The 13,303-nt window shown below is 40.2% G+C and overlaps 1 protein-coding gene and 1 long non-coding RNA gene across 7 annotated transcripts in view; one reads left to right on the top strand and one right to left on the bottom strand.

Annotated features, from left to right (window-relative positions):
- The window catches only part of LOC144457554 (uncharacterized), a 29,269-nt gene extending 17,275 nt beyond the window's left edge, over positions 1-11,994 (bottom strand). The window contains exons 1-3 of the long non-coding RNA XR_013486961.1: positions 11,454-11,994; positions 5,528-5,792; positions 2,946-3,098 (exon numbers count right to left, since the gene is read on the bottom strand). This is a non-coding gene — a long non-coding RNA (uncharacterized LOC144457554). The remainder of the gene's footprint in view (positions 1-2,945; positions 3,099-5,527; positions 5,793-11,453) is intronic.
- Positions 11,995-12,450: 456 nt separating this feature from the next.
- Positions 12,451-13,303, top strand: part of FAM184A (family with sequence similarity 184 member A) — a 106,833-nt gene continuing 105,980 nt past the window's right edge. For all 6 annotated transcript variants that reach the window (XM_078155179.1, XM_020971630.2, XM_020971635.2 and 3 more), the window contains exon 1: positions 12,451-12,712. In XM_078155179.1, the coding sequence (XP_078011305.1) occupies positions 12,551-12,712 (162 nt within the window). In that variant the 5' untranslated portion in view covers positions 12,451-12,550. The remainder of the gene's footprint in view (positions 12,713-13,303) is intronic.

Below are 13,303 nucleotides of genomic sequence, written 5' to 3' on the forward strand. Positions count from 1 at the left end.
CTCTATTGTAAACACTCTATTTGTAAACACACAGTTCATAATATTACTGAGGAAAGTGTTATTAAAAGTGTTATTAAGAGAAAGACAAAAATAGAAATCCAATGAGGAAACAGACTGCTAGTGCCCCTGGGTGATGTCATCACGCTTGCCTTTGTTGTGGAAGCTCCACTGAGCTGCCATTTTCTGGTCTTCTTCTGCCATATGGCTTTTTTTTCCCCCTACAACTGGAGAAGTCTTGCAGCTCTTCAGCTTATAGCACCAGAGGCCATATTTAATTATTTTGTGATAGAAGTCCCATCTACCTATATCCAAAAGTCAACAAGCCTTATTTATTTAGATATTAATTATATTGTATTATATTATGTTATTTATTTGGGCTCCATAAGCTCCATCAGAATAAGCCTCGGGGATACAGAGAAAAATAGTCCTTGTCCTCATGGAGTTCACTCTCTAATGGGGGAAACAACAGGCAAACAACAATGTGGGAAGAAGATATATACAAGATAAATGAAGGTAACATCAGAGAAAAGGCATTAGCATGAAACAGTGGAGGTGGTGAGAGGAAGAGAAAGGCTTCTTGCTGAAAACCAGATTTGAGATGAGTCATGAAAGAAACCAGGGAATTCTGAGTTTATTGAGTTTATTAAGTAGAAGAGTGACAGGATCAGACCTGTGCTTTAGTAAAACTACTTCAGCCACTGAATGGAAGATCGACTGCAGTGGAGAGACCAAATAGCAGGCTACCATAATAATCTAGATGTCAGACGAAGTCCTGTACCTAGCTGGTGGCTATGTCAGAGTTAAGAATGGGACATATGTGAGACATGTTGGTCAGAAAGTATAACTGACAGGATTCAGCAATAGACAGGATATGGGAGGAAAATGAGAGTGAGTAGTTAAAGATGACACCTAGGGGCAGCTAGGTGGTGCAGTGGACACAGCACCGGTCCTGAAGTCAGGAGGACCTGAGTTCAAATCCGGCCTTAGACCAAACACTTGACACTTACTAGCTGTGTGACCCTGGGCATGTCACTTAACCCCAATTGCCAAAAAAAATAAAATAAAATAAAGATGACACCTAGGTTTTAAGTCTGGATGACTGTATAGTCATACATATAGTCATATATATAGTAAATAGTAATGCTCTCTACAGTAATATGGAAGTTTAGAAGATGGGAAGGTTTTTGGGGAAAGATAATGAGTTCAGTTTTGGATATATTAACAAAGATATATGTGGAAAATCCAGTTCAAGATGTCCAAGAAGCATTTGGAGATGCTAGACTAGAGGTCAGAAGCTAGGTTAGGGCTGGACAAGTAAATCTGAGAATCATCTGCAGAGATGATAATTATCTAGCTACTTAGAGAAACCTTTAGGCAATTTTAAATCTTCTACTATTGTTCAAATACTCCTAGTCCAAACTTTTTTTGAGCTAAGGTCTGACATTCTTTTTAACTCCTATCATATGCTAGTCTAGGTTCACTTCAAAATGTCCCAGGGATACTACTTTGCAAAAGTGCAAAGAAACTGAGTCGAGTTTATGAGAAGAGATTCTTTTTGATCTCCATAATAGCCCTGGTTGCTATGTAAATCAGCTTGGGAACAAGACTGAAAAGGACTTGGGAGAATTAACAAAACTGGTAAAGTTGATGACTTTTATCCTGTATCCCCCTCCAGCAAGCAAAACTGCCATATTTCCTACCCTAAGTACTTAGTATATTACACACTATATGCATCCTCAAGGAATTGCCATTATTAAAAATCTAATCAAGAAACACAGAAAGGCTATGTTTATTAATATAATACCTTGCATATATAGGCATACATGCATATTAAAATTTAATAAACATATGTTAAATAGAAAAACAGAATTGAATTGATTACATAAAGTCAAAAGAATTGATCAGTATAATGAAAACTAATCAGCCAAACCAATTTCATTGAACTGTCCAGAGCAGACCAAAAACCCTCCAAGAGATTGTCTGACTCAATTTTAAAATTTTTAATCTGGTGGTTTGTTTAAGAAGTATTTGGTAAATGATCAGTTTATCTTTGGGATTGCTCCCCTTTTCCTTTCATTCTTTTCTTTTAGTCAATCATTCTTAAATGACAGAGGAGGAAAAAGCTGACTAGGGCAGGAGACAGAGGATGGAACAAGAAAGCTCAGCTGTTTTGCTTATATGAATAAACTTTAGGGAAAAAAAGGAAATATCACTTTCCATGGTGTGAAGAGAACAAGTCATGAGGTAGAGAGGTGAGGTACCACATGCCACTATAGCTCTAACAGTGGGATAGGAAGGAGGTGGGAAGAAAATGCTGTCCTCATTCTTAACCAAATTTGCTCTCATTTTTTTTTGCATACTTCTAGCCTCCTTCTCTCTCCCTATTTCTTTCCTTCCATCTCTTTTTTTATTCTTTCTACCTTTATCTCTTTGTGCCTCTCTCCTTAGGTGTCTCTTTCTCTGTGTATCTCTCTCTGTTTCTCTATCCTGTCTCCCTCTTTGGTTCTCTCTCTCTCTTTCTCTCTTTTTTTTCCTTCTCTATCTCTGTTTCTTTCACCTCCTTCATTTACTCACTCAATCAACAACACTGCTCTTGCCTGGGGGAGATAAAAAGATCACTTAGATAGGGTCACCCCATGGAGCTCACCATCTACCAGGGAAAATACTTCAGCACTTCAATAAAACTGTGCCTCATTGATAAAGCTGCTGTCTCTAATAGCACAGACCCCAAGCCATCCATACTTCTCATCCTTCATGATTATTGCCAGGTCCTCCAGTGCTAGGGGTCTTCAATGACATTACTTGGGCCACAGTGTAGCACATGGATGTATACACTTATTATCCCTCCCTCTCACAACATGACTGACCCACCTTCTTCCCAATCACACATATTTTACACTGCCTACTGCGCACTATTTTTAAAAATAACATTGAAATCCACTCACACACATCATGTGCCTCTCTATCACACCCTTTGAGTAATCCACAGTTTTGATTCTTTGGAGATTGAGGTCCAAGGAAGGAAAGATGATTTTCAAATGAGGTCACTAGAAAAGTTTTTTCTCTCTCCTTCACCATCTTCATAGTGATAATGCAACCTTCAAATAAAAGGAGCAAAGGAATTACTGGCAAGAGCATCATAGATGAAAGGCAGGGTGATACAGTGCATAGAGAACAAGCCTCAAAGCCCGGAAACCCTGGATTCACATTCTGTCTCTTACATATCTTACCTTTGTAACCCTGGGGGAGTCACTCAAACTCTCAGTGCTCTAGGCAACTAAAGCTCTAAGTTACAGAGACAGTATTGATCTACATTGGTAGAAAGCATTTCCTAGTTTAGGTATTCTCTGTGCTATTGAAGTCACATCTAATCCTTATCCTATTATGAACTATAGTCTTTTTTTTCTCACGACAGCAAGCCTAATAGGTCAATATGATTCTTTATCATATCATGGATTTATCATATTGTGGAAGGATGTAGAACTGGGCTTGTGAAGGAGGAACAGGTGGACAGAGAATACAGATATGTGTCCATATATTTGTCCCAAGTGTTTTCACATTCATAGAGAATATCACTGGGGAAAAAAGCCAAAATATATACTGAGATTTATTTTGTTGTTATTCAGTTATTTCAGTTGTGACTGACTTTCATGACCCTATTTGGGGTCTTCTTGGCAAAGATACTGGAGTGGTTTATCTTTTCCTTCTCCAGCTCATTTTACAGATGAGGAAACTAAGGGAAACTGGGTTAAATGACTTGCCCAGGTCACACAGCTAGTAACTTTGTGAGGCTGGATTTGAACTCAGGAAGATGAGTCTTCCTGACTTCAGGCCCAGCACTCTGTCCATCACATGCCATCTAGCTGCCCACATCCTAAGATTCAGGATTCACGTCAATTAATGAATGGCCTAGGAACACAATCACTAATTACAAGACTATTTCTGTGGGACAATGTATACCAATTATAATTGACTTACAAACTTTTGGACCAAGATAAATTACTCAATCAATTAACAAGCAAATCTTTTAATAGGTTGGGAAATATCTGCAAGTGTTTTACCTCCCAAGTAGATTGTACATTTCTTAAGGATAGGAACCACTCACTCTTCATACTTATTGGAATCTACATGATACTTAAGTCTCACACCTTGCAAATAATGACCCATAATAAATATTTCTTGATTGATGTGAGCCTTCTAGCTCTGGTGAGGAAGAAGGAAAACAAATATATGGGATCATAAATTTAGAACTGGAACGGATCTTCAAAGTCATTGAGTACAAACCGCTGATTTTATAGATGAAGAAACTGAGGACAAGAGACACAGTGACTTGTTCAAGGTGGCAAAAGGAATAACTGGCTGAGGCAGAATTTAAACCCAAGCCTTGCTGACTCTAAGTTCAGTGTACTCTCTCCACACTGCACTGTCTCTCAATTCCATTTAATTCAGTAGGTATTTATTAAATGTAAGATTATAAGCTAGGTGCTGAGGATATAAAGAAAGGCAATAAATAGTTTCTGATGTCACAGAACTGACATTGTACAAGGGAAGTACATGTAAAATCATTTCAGCAAGAAGAGAACTGAGGAACGAGGAAAGATTTTCCCCAGGAGGTAGAATGGGAGAGGAAGAAATATGTAAAAGTTTCTGTCCCCCCACTTTTTAGAGACTGTCCTGTTGCCCTCTTTTCCTAGTCCCAGTACTTATCATAAATTCTGCAACCACATAACTCAGAAAGGGAAGGGTGGTAGCCTTTCAAAGAGTGGACACTTCATATATACAGTCTGATTGATATGGCATTGCTCTCAAATAACCCTACTAGTGAAGACCTCTAGTCCTAGCACCTCTGTCAATTAACTATTGCTTCCAAGCAAGTTAATTAACTTTTCTAGGGGTTAGACTAGATGACCTCAAAGAAGATCCTTTCCAGCTCTGAAATCATGTGTTTCCATGTTTTATTACAAATGCTGATGCGTTTCTATACTACAGAAAGCAGGACTAAGGATCTTGTCACTGATTCTCTCCCTCAGACACCATAAATTTCTAACAGAAACAGACTTAGGACTCTTCTAGTGCATCAGGGTCATCACTATAAATAGCAATGTATCTCATTGCTCTGTCCACAAACTGCAGTGGGGAGTTCTGTTTAACAGAATTTGGGACCATACTGTGAATATCTTTAAACTGTTCCACTAAAACCTCACCCTGGCAAGATAAGAGTCTGAGTTCTCAAAGGCTTTGCCAGTAGATCACAAACTCTGGTATGCCCTGCAGAGATGGAAAGACTGACTGAAGAATACCCAAGAAACAACCTAAGTTCAGAGGGGCTCAGAACCAGAGGGCTAAGCACCAGGAGATAATTTTTTTTCCAATCTATTTCTGGAGTATAGCTTTTGTTTTTGGACCAAATCTGTCATTTCATTGGGATAGAGAACTCCAGGGAGGAAATTCCCTCCATCCATGCAAAGCAGTACCGCACTGAGACTTTAGAGAGTTGCTAGGGGTACTGGGAGGTGAAGGGACTTACCTAGGATCATAAAGCCAGGAGTTGTTGATCCAGATCTTCCTGATCTTGAGGACAGCTCTTCTATGTGGATTTGTTCCTCCAAGAGGAGCTTGGAAGAAGATTACCCACAAAGATGAAATCATAAAGCCTCTTAAAACTCTATCTCCTTTCGGTGTAGTGGAAACATCAGTGAATTGGAATTCAGACTGGGGTTTTAGTTAATGCTCTGTAATTAGCTGTGTGACTATTGGAAAGTTACAATCCAGCTGCATCTCAGCTTCCCCATCTGCAAAATAAGATTTGAACTAGATGAATTCTAAGGTCTCCTTCAGCCCTAACGTATAAATTTCTATTTGCTTTCATTACTTTTTGCCTGTTCTCAGTGATTTCCTCCCCCCAGGCACTGCCACAACATTTCCTGTCTAACTGATTTTGTACCAGCCTCTTCCCCTACTCTTCCAACATTCCGCTTTACGGATAAGCACGATGCTCAGACTAAGGTATTCCTTACAGTGTAGGTTATAGCCTCTGAGGAAAGATAGGAAAATTCTATGGAACATATATTATAAATCCCAGTAGGCCTAAAAAAGAGGTTATTTCAGAAATCTGCTTTTTTATAAAGAGATAGTCTAGAGTCTACTCCTGTCAGTAACTTCTATTGTATGCAAAGCTACTTATTATTTTCTACGCTCTCACATTGAAAAAGTAGTGCTACATAGATGCTTATTGACAGCTAAGTTCCCTTTTTTCTCCCTGGCTGCAGTTCTCCTTTCCTATGTTGAAAGAAAAACCAAAGTTTATAATGCTATCCACATGGAAAATCTGCATAGGGATGAGGAAGTGTTTTTGAAGGGAAACTGCAGGGAGGCAGCATTGGAACTAAATTTGTGCATTTGCAAGAATATAAATTAGTAACCATTCCTACCTATCCCCAATCTTAATATCATAGTCTATTTAAAAAAACTAGATGGATCTTTTAAATATTTTCTGCATCCCTCAGACACAAGACAAATGTTTCACTTTCCTCATTCTTGTTAAAGGTCTTTTAGAATGGTGCTGCAACTTTCTCAGATTACCTGAAGAAAAAGTTGAACTCAATAAATGCAGAAAGAGCTTTTGACAAAATACACATTTCGACAAAAATACAAAAAAACCCCCAAAATACTCATCCCTATTAAAAACTCTAGAAAGCATAAGAATAAATGGAAATTTCCTTGAGATAATAAGTAGTATCTATCTAAAACCATTAACAAGCATTATCTGTAATTGGATAAGCTAGAAGTCTTCCCAGTAAGATTAGGGGTGAAGCAAGGATGCCCATTATCATGACTATTATTCAATATTGTAATAAAAATGTTAGTGATAACAATAAGAGAAGAAAAAGAAATTAGAGGAATTTAAATTGGAGGAAATAAATTATCACTCTTTTAAAAAAAATTTTTCTAAATTTTTTGGTTAGGCAATGGGGTTAAGTGACATGCCCAGGGTCACACAGCTAGTGTTATGTGTTTGAGGCTGGATTTGAACTCAAGTCCTCCTGAATCCAGGGCTGGTGCTCCATCCACTGTGCCACCCAGCTGCCCCCAAATTATCACTCTTTGCAGACAATATGATGGTATACTAATCAACTGAAAAACTAGTTGAAATAACTTCAGCAAAGTTGTAGGATATAAAATAAACCCATATAAATCATTAGCATTTCAATATATTATCAACAAAGTTTAGCAGCAAGAGATAGAGAAATTACATTTATAATAACTGCAGACAATATAAAATACTTGAGAGTTTACCTGCCAAGACAAACTTAGGGACTTTATGAACACAATTACAAAACACCTTTCACACAAATAAAGTCAGATCTAAACAACTGGAGAAATTGCTCATGGGTAGGCTGAGACAATATAATAAAAATGACAATTCTAGCTAAATTAATTTACTTATTCAGTGCCATACCAACCAAACCACCAAAATTATTTTATGGAACTAAAAAAATAATAACAAAGTTCATCTGGAAAAGCAAAAGGTCAATAACATTAGAGGAATCAATGAAAAAAATGTGAAGTAAGGTAGCATGGCAGTTCCAGATCTCAAACTGTATTACAAAACAAAGAAGTCGTGTTCAGTCGTGTCTAACTCTTTGTGACCCTATTTGGGGTTTTCTTGGCAAAGATACTGGAGTGGTCTTTCCATTTCCTTCTCCAGCTCATTTTACAGATGAGGAACTGAGGCAAACAGGGTTAAGTGACTTGCCCAGAGCTAGTAAATGTCTGAGGCGAGATTTGAACTTGAGAAGATGAATCTTCCTTACTTTAGGCCCAGGAATCTATCCACTGCTTTACCTAGTTGCCAATGAAATAACCTGGTACTGACTAAGAAATAGAGTGATGGAGCAATGGAATAGACTAGGTATGCAATCCACAGTATTAAACGACCATAGTAATCTAGTGTTCGATAAATCCAAAGATCTAAGATCAAAATAGTTAATTTTGATTACATTAAATTAAAAAGGTTTTACACAAACAAAACCAAAGTAGCCAAGATTAGAAGGAAAGCAGGAAATTGGAGGAGGGGGAGAATTTACAGTAAGTTTTTCTGATAAAGATCTCACTTCTCAAATATATAAAAAACTGAGTCAAATTTATAAGAATACAACTCATTCCCCAATTGATAAATGGTCAAAGGTTATGAACAGACAGTTTTTCAGATGAAGAAAACAAAGCTGTAAACAGTCATGTGAAAAATGTTCTAAATCACTACTGATCAGAGAAATGCAAATTAAAACAACTCAGAGGAACCACCTCACACCTATCACATTGGCTAATATGACTGAAAAGGAAAACAACAAATGTTGGAGAGGATGTGGAAAAACTGGGATACTAATGCACTCTTTGTGGAGTTATGAACTGATCCAACCATTCTGGAGAACAATTTGGAACTATGCCCAAAGGACTATAAAACTGTACATACCCTTTGACCTAGCAATACCACTACTAGGTCTGTATCCCAAAGAGATAAAAGAAAAAGGGGAAAGCACCTATTTGTACAAAAAATTTTATAGCAGCTCTTTTTGTGGCAGCAATGAATTGGAAATTGAAGGGATGCCCATCAACTGACAGAACCTGCAGAACAAGCTCTGGCACATGGTTGTTATGGAATACTATTGTGCTCTAAGAAATGATGAGCAAGATGGTTTCAGAAAAACCCAGGAAGACTCATATGAAATGAAAGTGAGCAGAGTCAAGAGATCATTTGTATATAGTAATAGCAATACTGTACAATAATCAACTGTGAATGATTTAGGAATTCTCAGCAATATGACACAAGTCAATTTGGAAGGATTTATGATGAAAAAGACTATCTACCTCCAAAGAAAGAAGTAATAGAGTCTGAATGCAGATCAAAACATACTTTTTAAACTTTATTTTTCTTGGGAGTTTTTGTCTGTGTTTTTTTGTAACATGGTGAATATGGAAATAAGTTTTTCATGACTGCACAGGTATAATCCATAACAAAGTGCTTGCTTTCTCAAGGAGAGGAGAAAAGAGGGAGGGAAGGAGGGAATTTGTAATTCAAAAATACTTTTTAAAATGTTTAAAAAAACCTGTTTTTACATGTAATTGAGAAAAAATAAAATAAAAACATTTCTTTGTTTTTGTTTTTATTTTTGCCTGAAAAAGAGGGTTAGCAATTCCAATCAGGAGCTGTGGAGAACCATAGTCATTAAGAAGCTACAAGGGGCAGAATACTAGAGAAGTGATGACTGACATTACATGCGTTTAAATGCCAATATTGGTCAGATCTGTCTCCTGAGGGCCTTGAGACTGCTGGGGAGCAACATGCTGAGACACTGAGACACAACTGATGAGGTCTAGAGGTTTAGGGGTGCTGGGACCCCACGATCATGACATGTGAATCCTGCCTGAAAGAATTTGACCCAAGTCTTCTTTCAGCCAAAGACAAGGTTTAGTATCTGCCGTGTTGGCCAGACCCTTAAGGAATCTGAACATCTTCGAGCTATTGGCTAGGTTCTTAACGAATCTGAGCAGTGGCTAAAAATGTTTATTTTTTAAATAAATAATCACAGAGAGAAAGCACTAGCATTAAGGAGGACCAGAAAAGGCCAAGTTTTTTTAGAAAAATGGAGACTAATATGTGGAAGGGAGGAGAAATTCATTGCAAGTATGGGGGACAACCTACAGAAAGGAACTTTGAAAAAGTTGGAGTGTTGTGTGTGAAAAGATTCAGCTCCTTTTTACCCTAGCAACCTTGCTTTGATTATAATGAACAATGATTACATGTATGACGAACATCACCACTATGTACGGTGAGCATGACAATCTTAAAAGTGGATAGAAACCTTACTAGCACTAAATCAATCGGTGAATAGGAATTTATTAAGCACTTAGTATGTGGCGGGCATTCTGATAGGTACTGGGATATACAGACAAAAATTGTCTTGCTCTTAAGGAGTAAAAAAACTGAACTCAATAAACCAGTGATTAGATTAACTACAAAACAAAAACAATTGGAGAACTCCCTATCTGACAAAAACTACCAAGAAAACTAAAAAAGTTTAGCAATAATTAGGTTTAGACCAACATTATATACCTTATGCCACAATTAAATAAAAATGCATATACGACCTAATAATAAAAGGCTACACCATAAAAAAGTTAAAAGAGAAGAAAATCAAGTACCTTTCCTAACAACGGTTAGACAAGAAATTCTCAACCAAATGGAAGCAAAGGAGACCACAAAAGACAAAATCATTTCAACAAGTAAATGAAAACATTTTATGCAAACAAAATCAGTTCAGTGGTGATAACAAAGGAAACTATGGACTGAGGAAAAAGTCTTTACATTATACATCTCTAATATTGGTTTTATACATAAAATAGATGGGAAAACAATACAAATATGTGACCAAGAGTCAAAAGGTACAGTCCTCAAAACAATGTGCTAACAACTAAATGGAAAGACTGCTCCAAGTCTGTATTAATTAGAGAAATGCATATTTTGAAGCAATCCCTGAGGTCCTAGAGAAAAGGTTATGAAACATACTTTCTTAGAACAGGATGTTTTATATATTGTTTAATCTGCTCTCCATACCAAATGTTTTTGCTTGTTTTTTTGTCAATAACAGAGATTCAGTCCCCAGTATGGATAGGAAATAACTGTAAAGACGAAAGGCATCAATCAAATGTATTTTTAAAAAATGCATCCCTTTATAAAATGATTCTCAGGAGAATACCTAGTACCATTTAATAAAATGTTCAGCATATGGTTAATGAATACAAATTTGTCACTAACTCACAATTTCTCAGTCAGTACCATACTCTTGAAAACAAGTTTATCAAATCCACTTTTAAGCAATTACCATCCTATCAAATATTTCCTAGTGGAAGCAGCTTATTCTTAAAGATTTACTTTTTAAAATTACATATTTGTGACATAAAGTCTTTTATTGATTTGGAGGACTCCCTGATGAGAAAACTTCATCTACAAAAAAAAGGTCAACATCCTCTCTCCGACTTAAGAGTCTTAGAGAGCTTTCTAGAGCACTGAGATGACCACACGGCCAATAAATATGCCACAGGCAGGACCAGAACCCACACCTTCCTGACTTTGAGTGCATATTCACTATGCCACGTGCTTCTTAAGAAATAAGAGGAAATTCAGAGAAACATGACATTTAGATGAACTAATGCAATGCAAAATAAACAGTACTGAAAGAGTTATACATAATAACTACAATTAAAAGTAAATTCTTGGAATGTTTTTAAATGCGTAAAATAAAACACAAAGGAAATCAATTAAAACCAAGTTCAGAGACTCCACGTTAAGAAACCCTGGTGTCAATGGGGGGGGGAAATCACTAAAAGGTAGCAACTCCAAATAACAAAAAAACCAATGAATAGCCCTAGAGAAGTGATAAGGACGCACATACCTCCTCCTCAAGGCCGAGAGGAGCGAGCACCCACACAGAATGTATGCAAGGTCAGATGAGGTCACTGTTGCGCGTTGGGGAATTGTTTTTCTTTGTTACAAGAATGAGTTAGTTGTCCGGAGGGGAAAGGAAGGTGTTTCCAGAAATGACTGTGATATAATGACAAAAGGCATCACTAAAACGCTTTTTCGGTTTGGTTTTGGTTTTTTAAAGAAAAAACCCCGGGCATGAGGAGCCGAGCCACGCACCCCGGGCAGAGCGCGGGGCCGATTCCCCCCGTGGAGCTGGCTCCGCGAGCTGCCTGGGGTCCTCAATGAGGGGCCACCCCTAGGCCCCAGTCTGCAGGCTGGGGAGACAGGGAGTCGAGGGAGCGGAACTGGCAGGTGGTGGGAGATGCTGGGCTGGGCAGCTCGACGAGGCTCCGAGCAGGGCACTGGAGGAGAAGTGGGCGGGGCTGGGGGGTGGGGAAATGACGTCGCGGTTAACGCGTTCACAGTGCGGGGCGAGCGCCCTAGTAACGGCGACTCCCCACGGCTCCGGCGGCAGCAGTGGCGGCGGCGGCGGCGACTGCGACGTTTGCTTCTCGGGGTCCTCGCCTCCGCTTAGCCGCGTAGCCAGTCTGTTCGTTCCCTCCTTCGCTATCCCGCCTCTCCGCGCACCAACGTGCACCGCCCTCGCCCTCCTCATCCTCGTCTCTCCGCAGCGCCGGCGGCGGGGCCCACCCGCATCCCTCCAAGTCCCTTGTGACCTGCGGGGCTGCGCTTCCCCCGGCCCCCGAGACGCCTCGGCTCCCGGCGTGGTGAGGGAGCCGGCATTTCGGCCCGGGCCGAGAGCGGGGAGGAAGGTCCCTGCCGGACGCGGAGGCCGTCAGACCCTGCGGTCGGAGAGGTCCGGTCCGGTCCGGTCCGGTCCCTGCGGGGGGGACGGAGCCGGCACTTCGGGCCAAGAAGGGCATCTCCGTGAGGGAGCCTTTGCCCTCGGGCCTCCCGCCCCCAGCCCGACCACCCGCCGCACCCCGGCGTTCCGATCCGCCCAGGAGCTGGGGGACGGGGATGGAGCTGCGGGGACTCTGGTCCTAGACGTGGCCCGTGGGGAAGATGGCGACTCCAGGGATGAGCTGGCAGCAGCACTATTACTCGGCGGCCGGAGGGGCGACGAAATTCTCTTCCTCGGCCGGGGCTCAGCAGTCGGCGTTTAGCATGGACTACAGCCAGGATCTCCATTTGAAGATGAGCAAGAAGATTGCTCAGCTCACCAAGGTAAGAGGCGCTCGTGGAGGGCCACCTCTCCCCGCCCCACGCCGGCACCTTGGGAACGCGGGAGACATCAACACTGTATCTAGGACTTGGAGTTCCCTCTACAGCCCCCACCCCAATTGTTTTCACAAGTGCCCATGCATTCGTTTTGAGTAATTAGGATTGGGGCAGGGGGTGACGGTGGGGGTCGGGTAGGGAAAGTGACTGGGAAAGGAAAGCCTGCGCCTTACCTGGCACCTGGAAGGGTTCAATACTTTGTGAAACTTTGTATGCAACTAAGTACAACTTGGAAAGTTAAATTGGACGGCGTGTTTTAGGCAAAACTTTTGAACCCCTACTCCCCCTAACTACCACTCCTGGCTTCTCTGATTCCTTACACCAGGCTGCCTTTCCGTATGGTACCCTAGCATGTTCAAATAGGATGACCCCGAATTCAATCAATTAATCACTGTCTTTTAATGGTTACATCATTTTCAAAAACTGTGAATGTGGAGGCAGCTTGGTACAGTGGAGGAAGTACTGCCTAAAACACAAACGAGTTGTATGACCCTGAGCAAGTTACTTAACCTCCTTGTTTCCTCATCTGAAAAATGA

Source organism: Phascolarctos cinereus, unplaced genomic scaffold, assembly GCF_003287225.1.
Source record: "Phascolarctos cinereus isolate Bilbo 61053 unplaced genomic scaffold, phaCin_HiC Scaffold_5;HRSCAF=322, whole genome shotgun sequence".
Lineage (NCBI taxonomy): Eukaryota > Metazoa > Chordata > Mammalia > Diprotodontia > Phascolarctidae > Phascolarctos > Phascolarctos cinereus.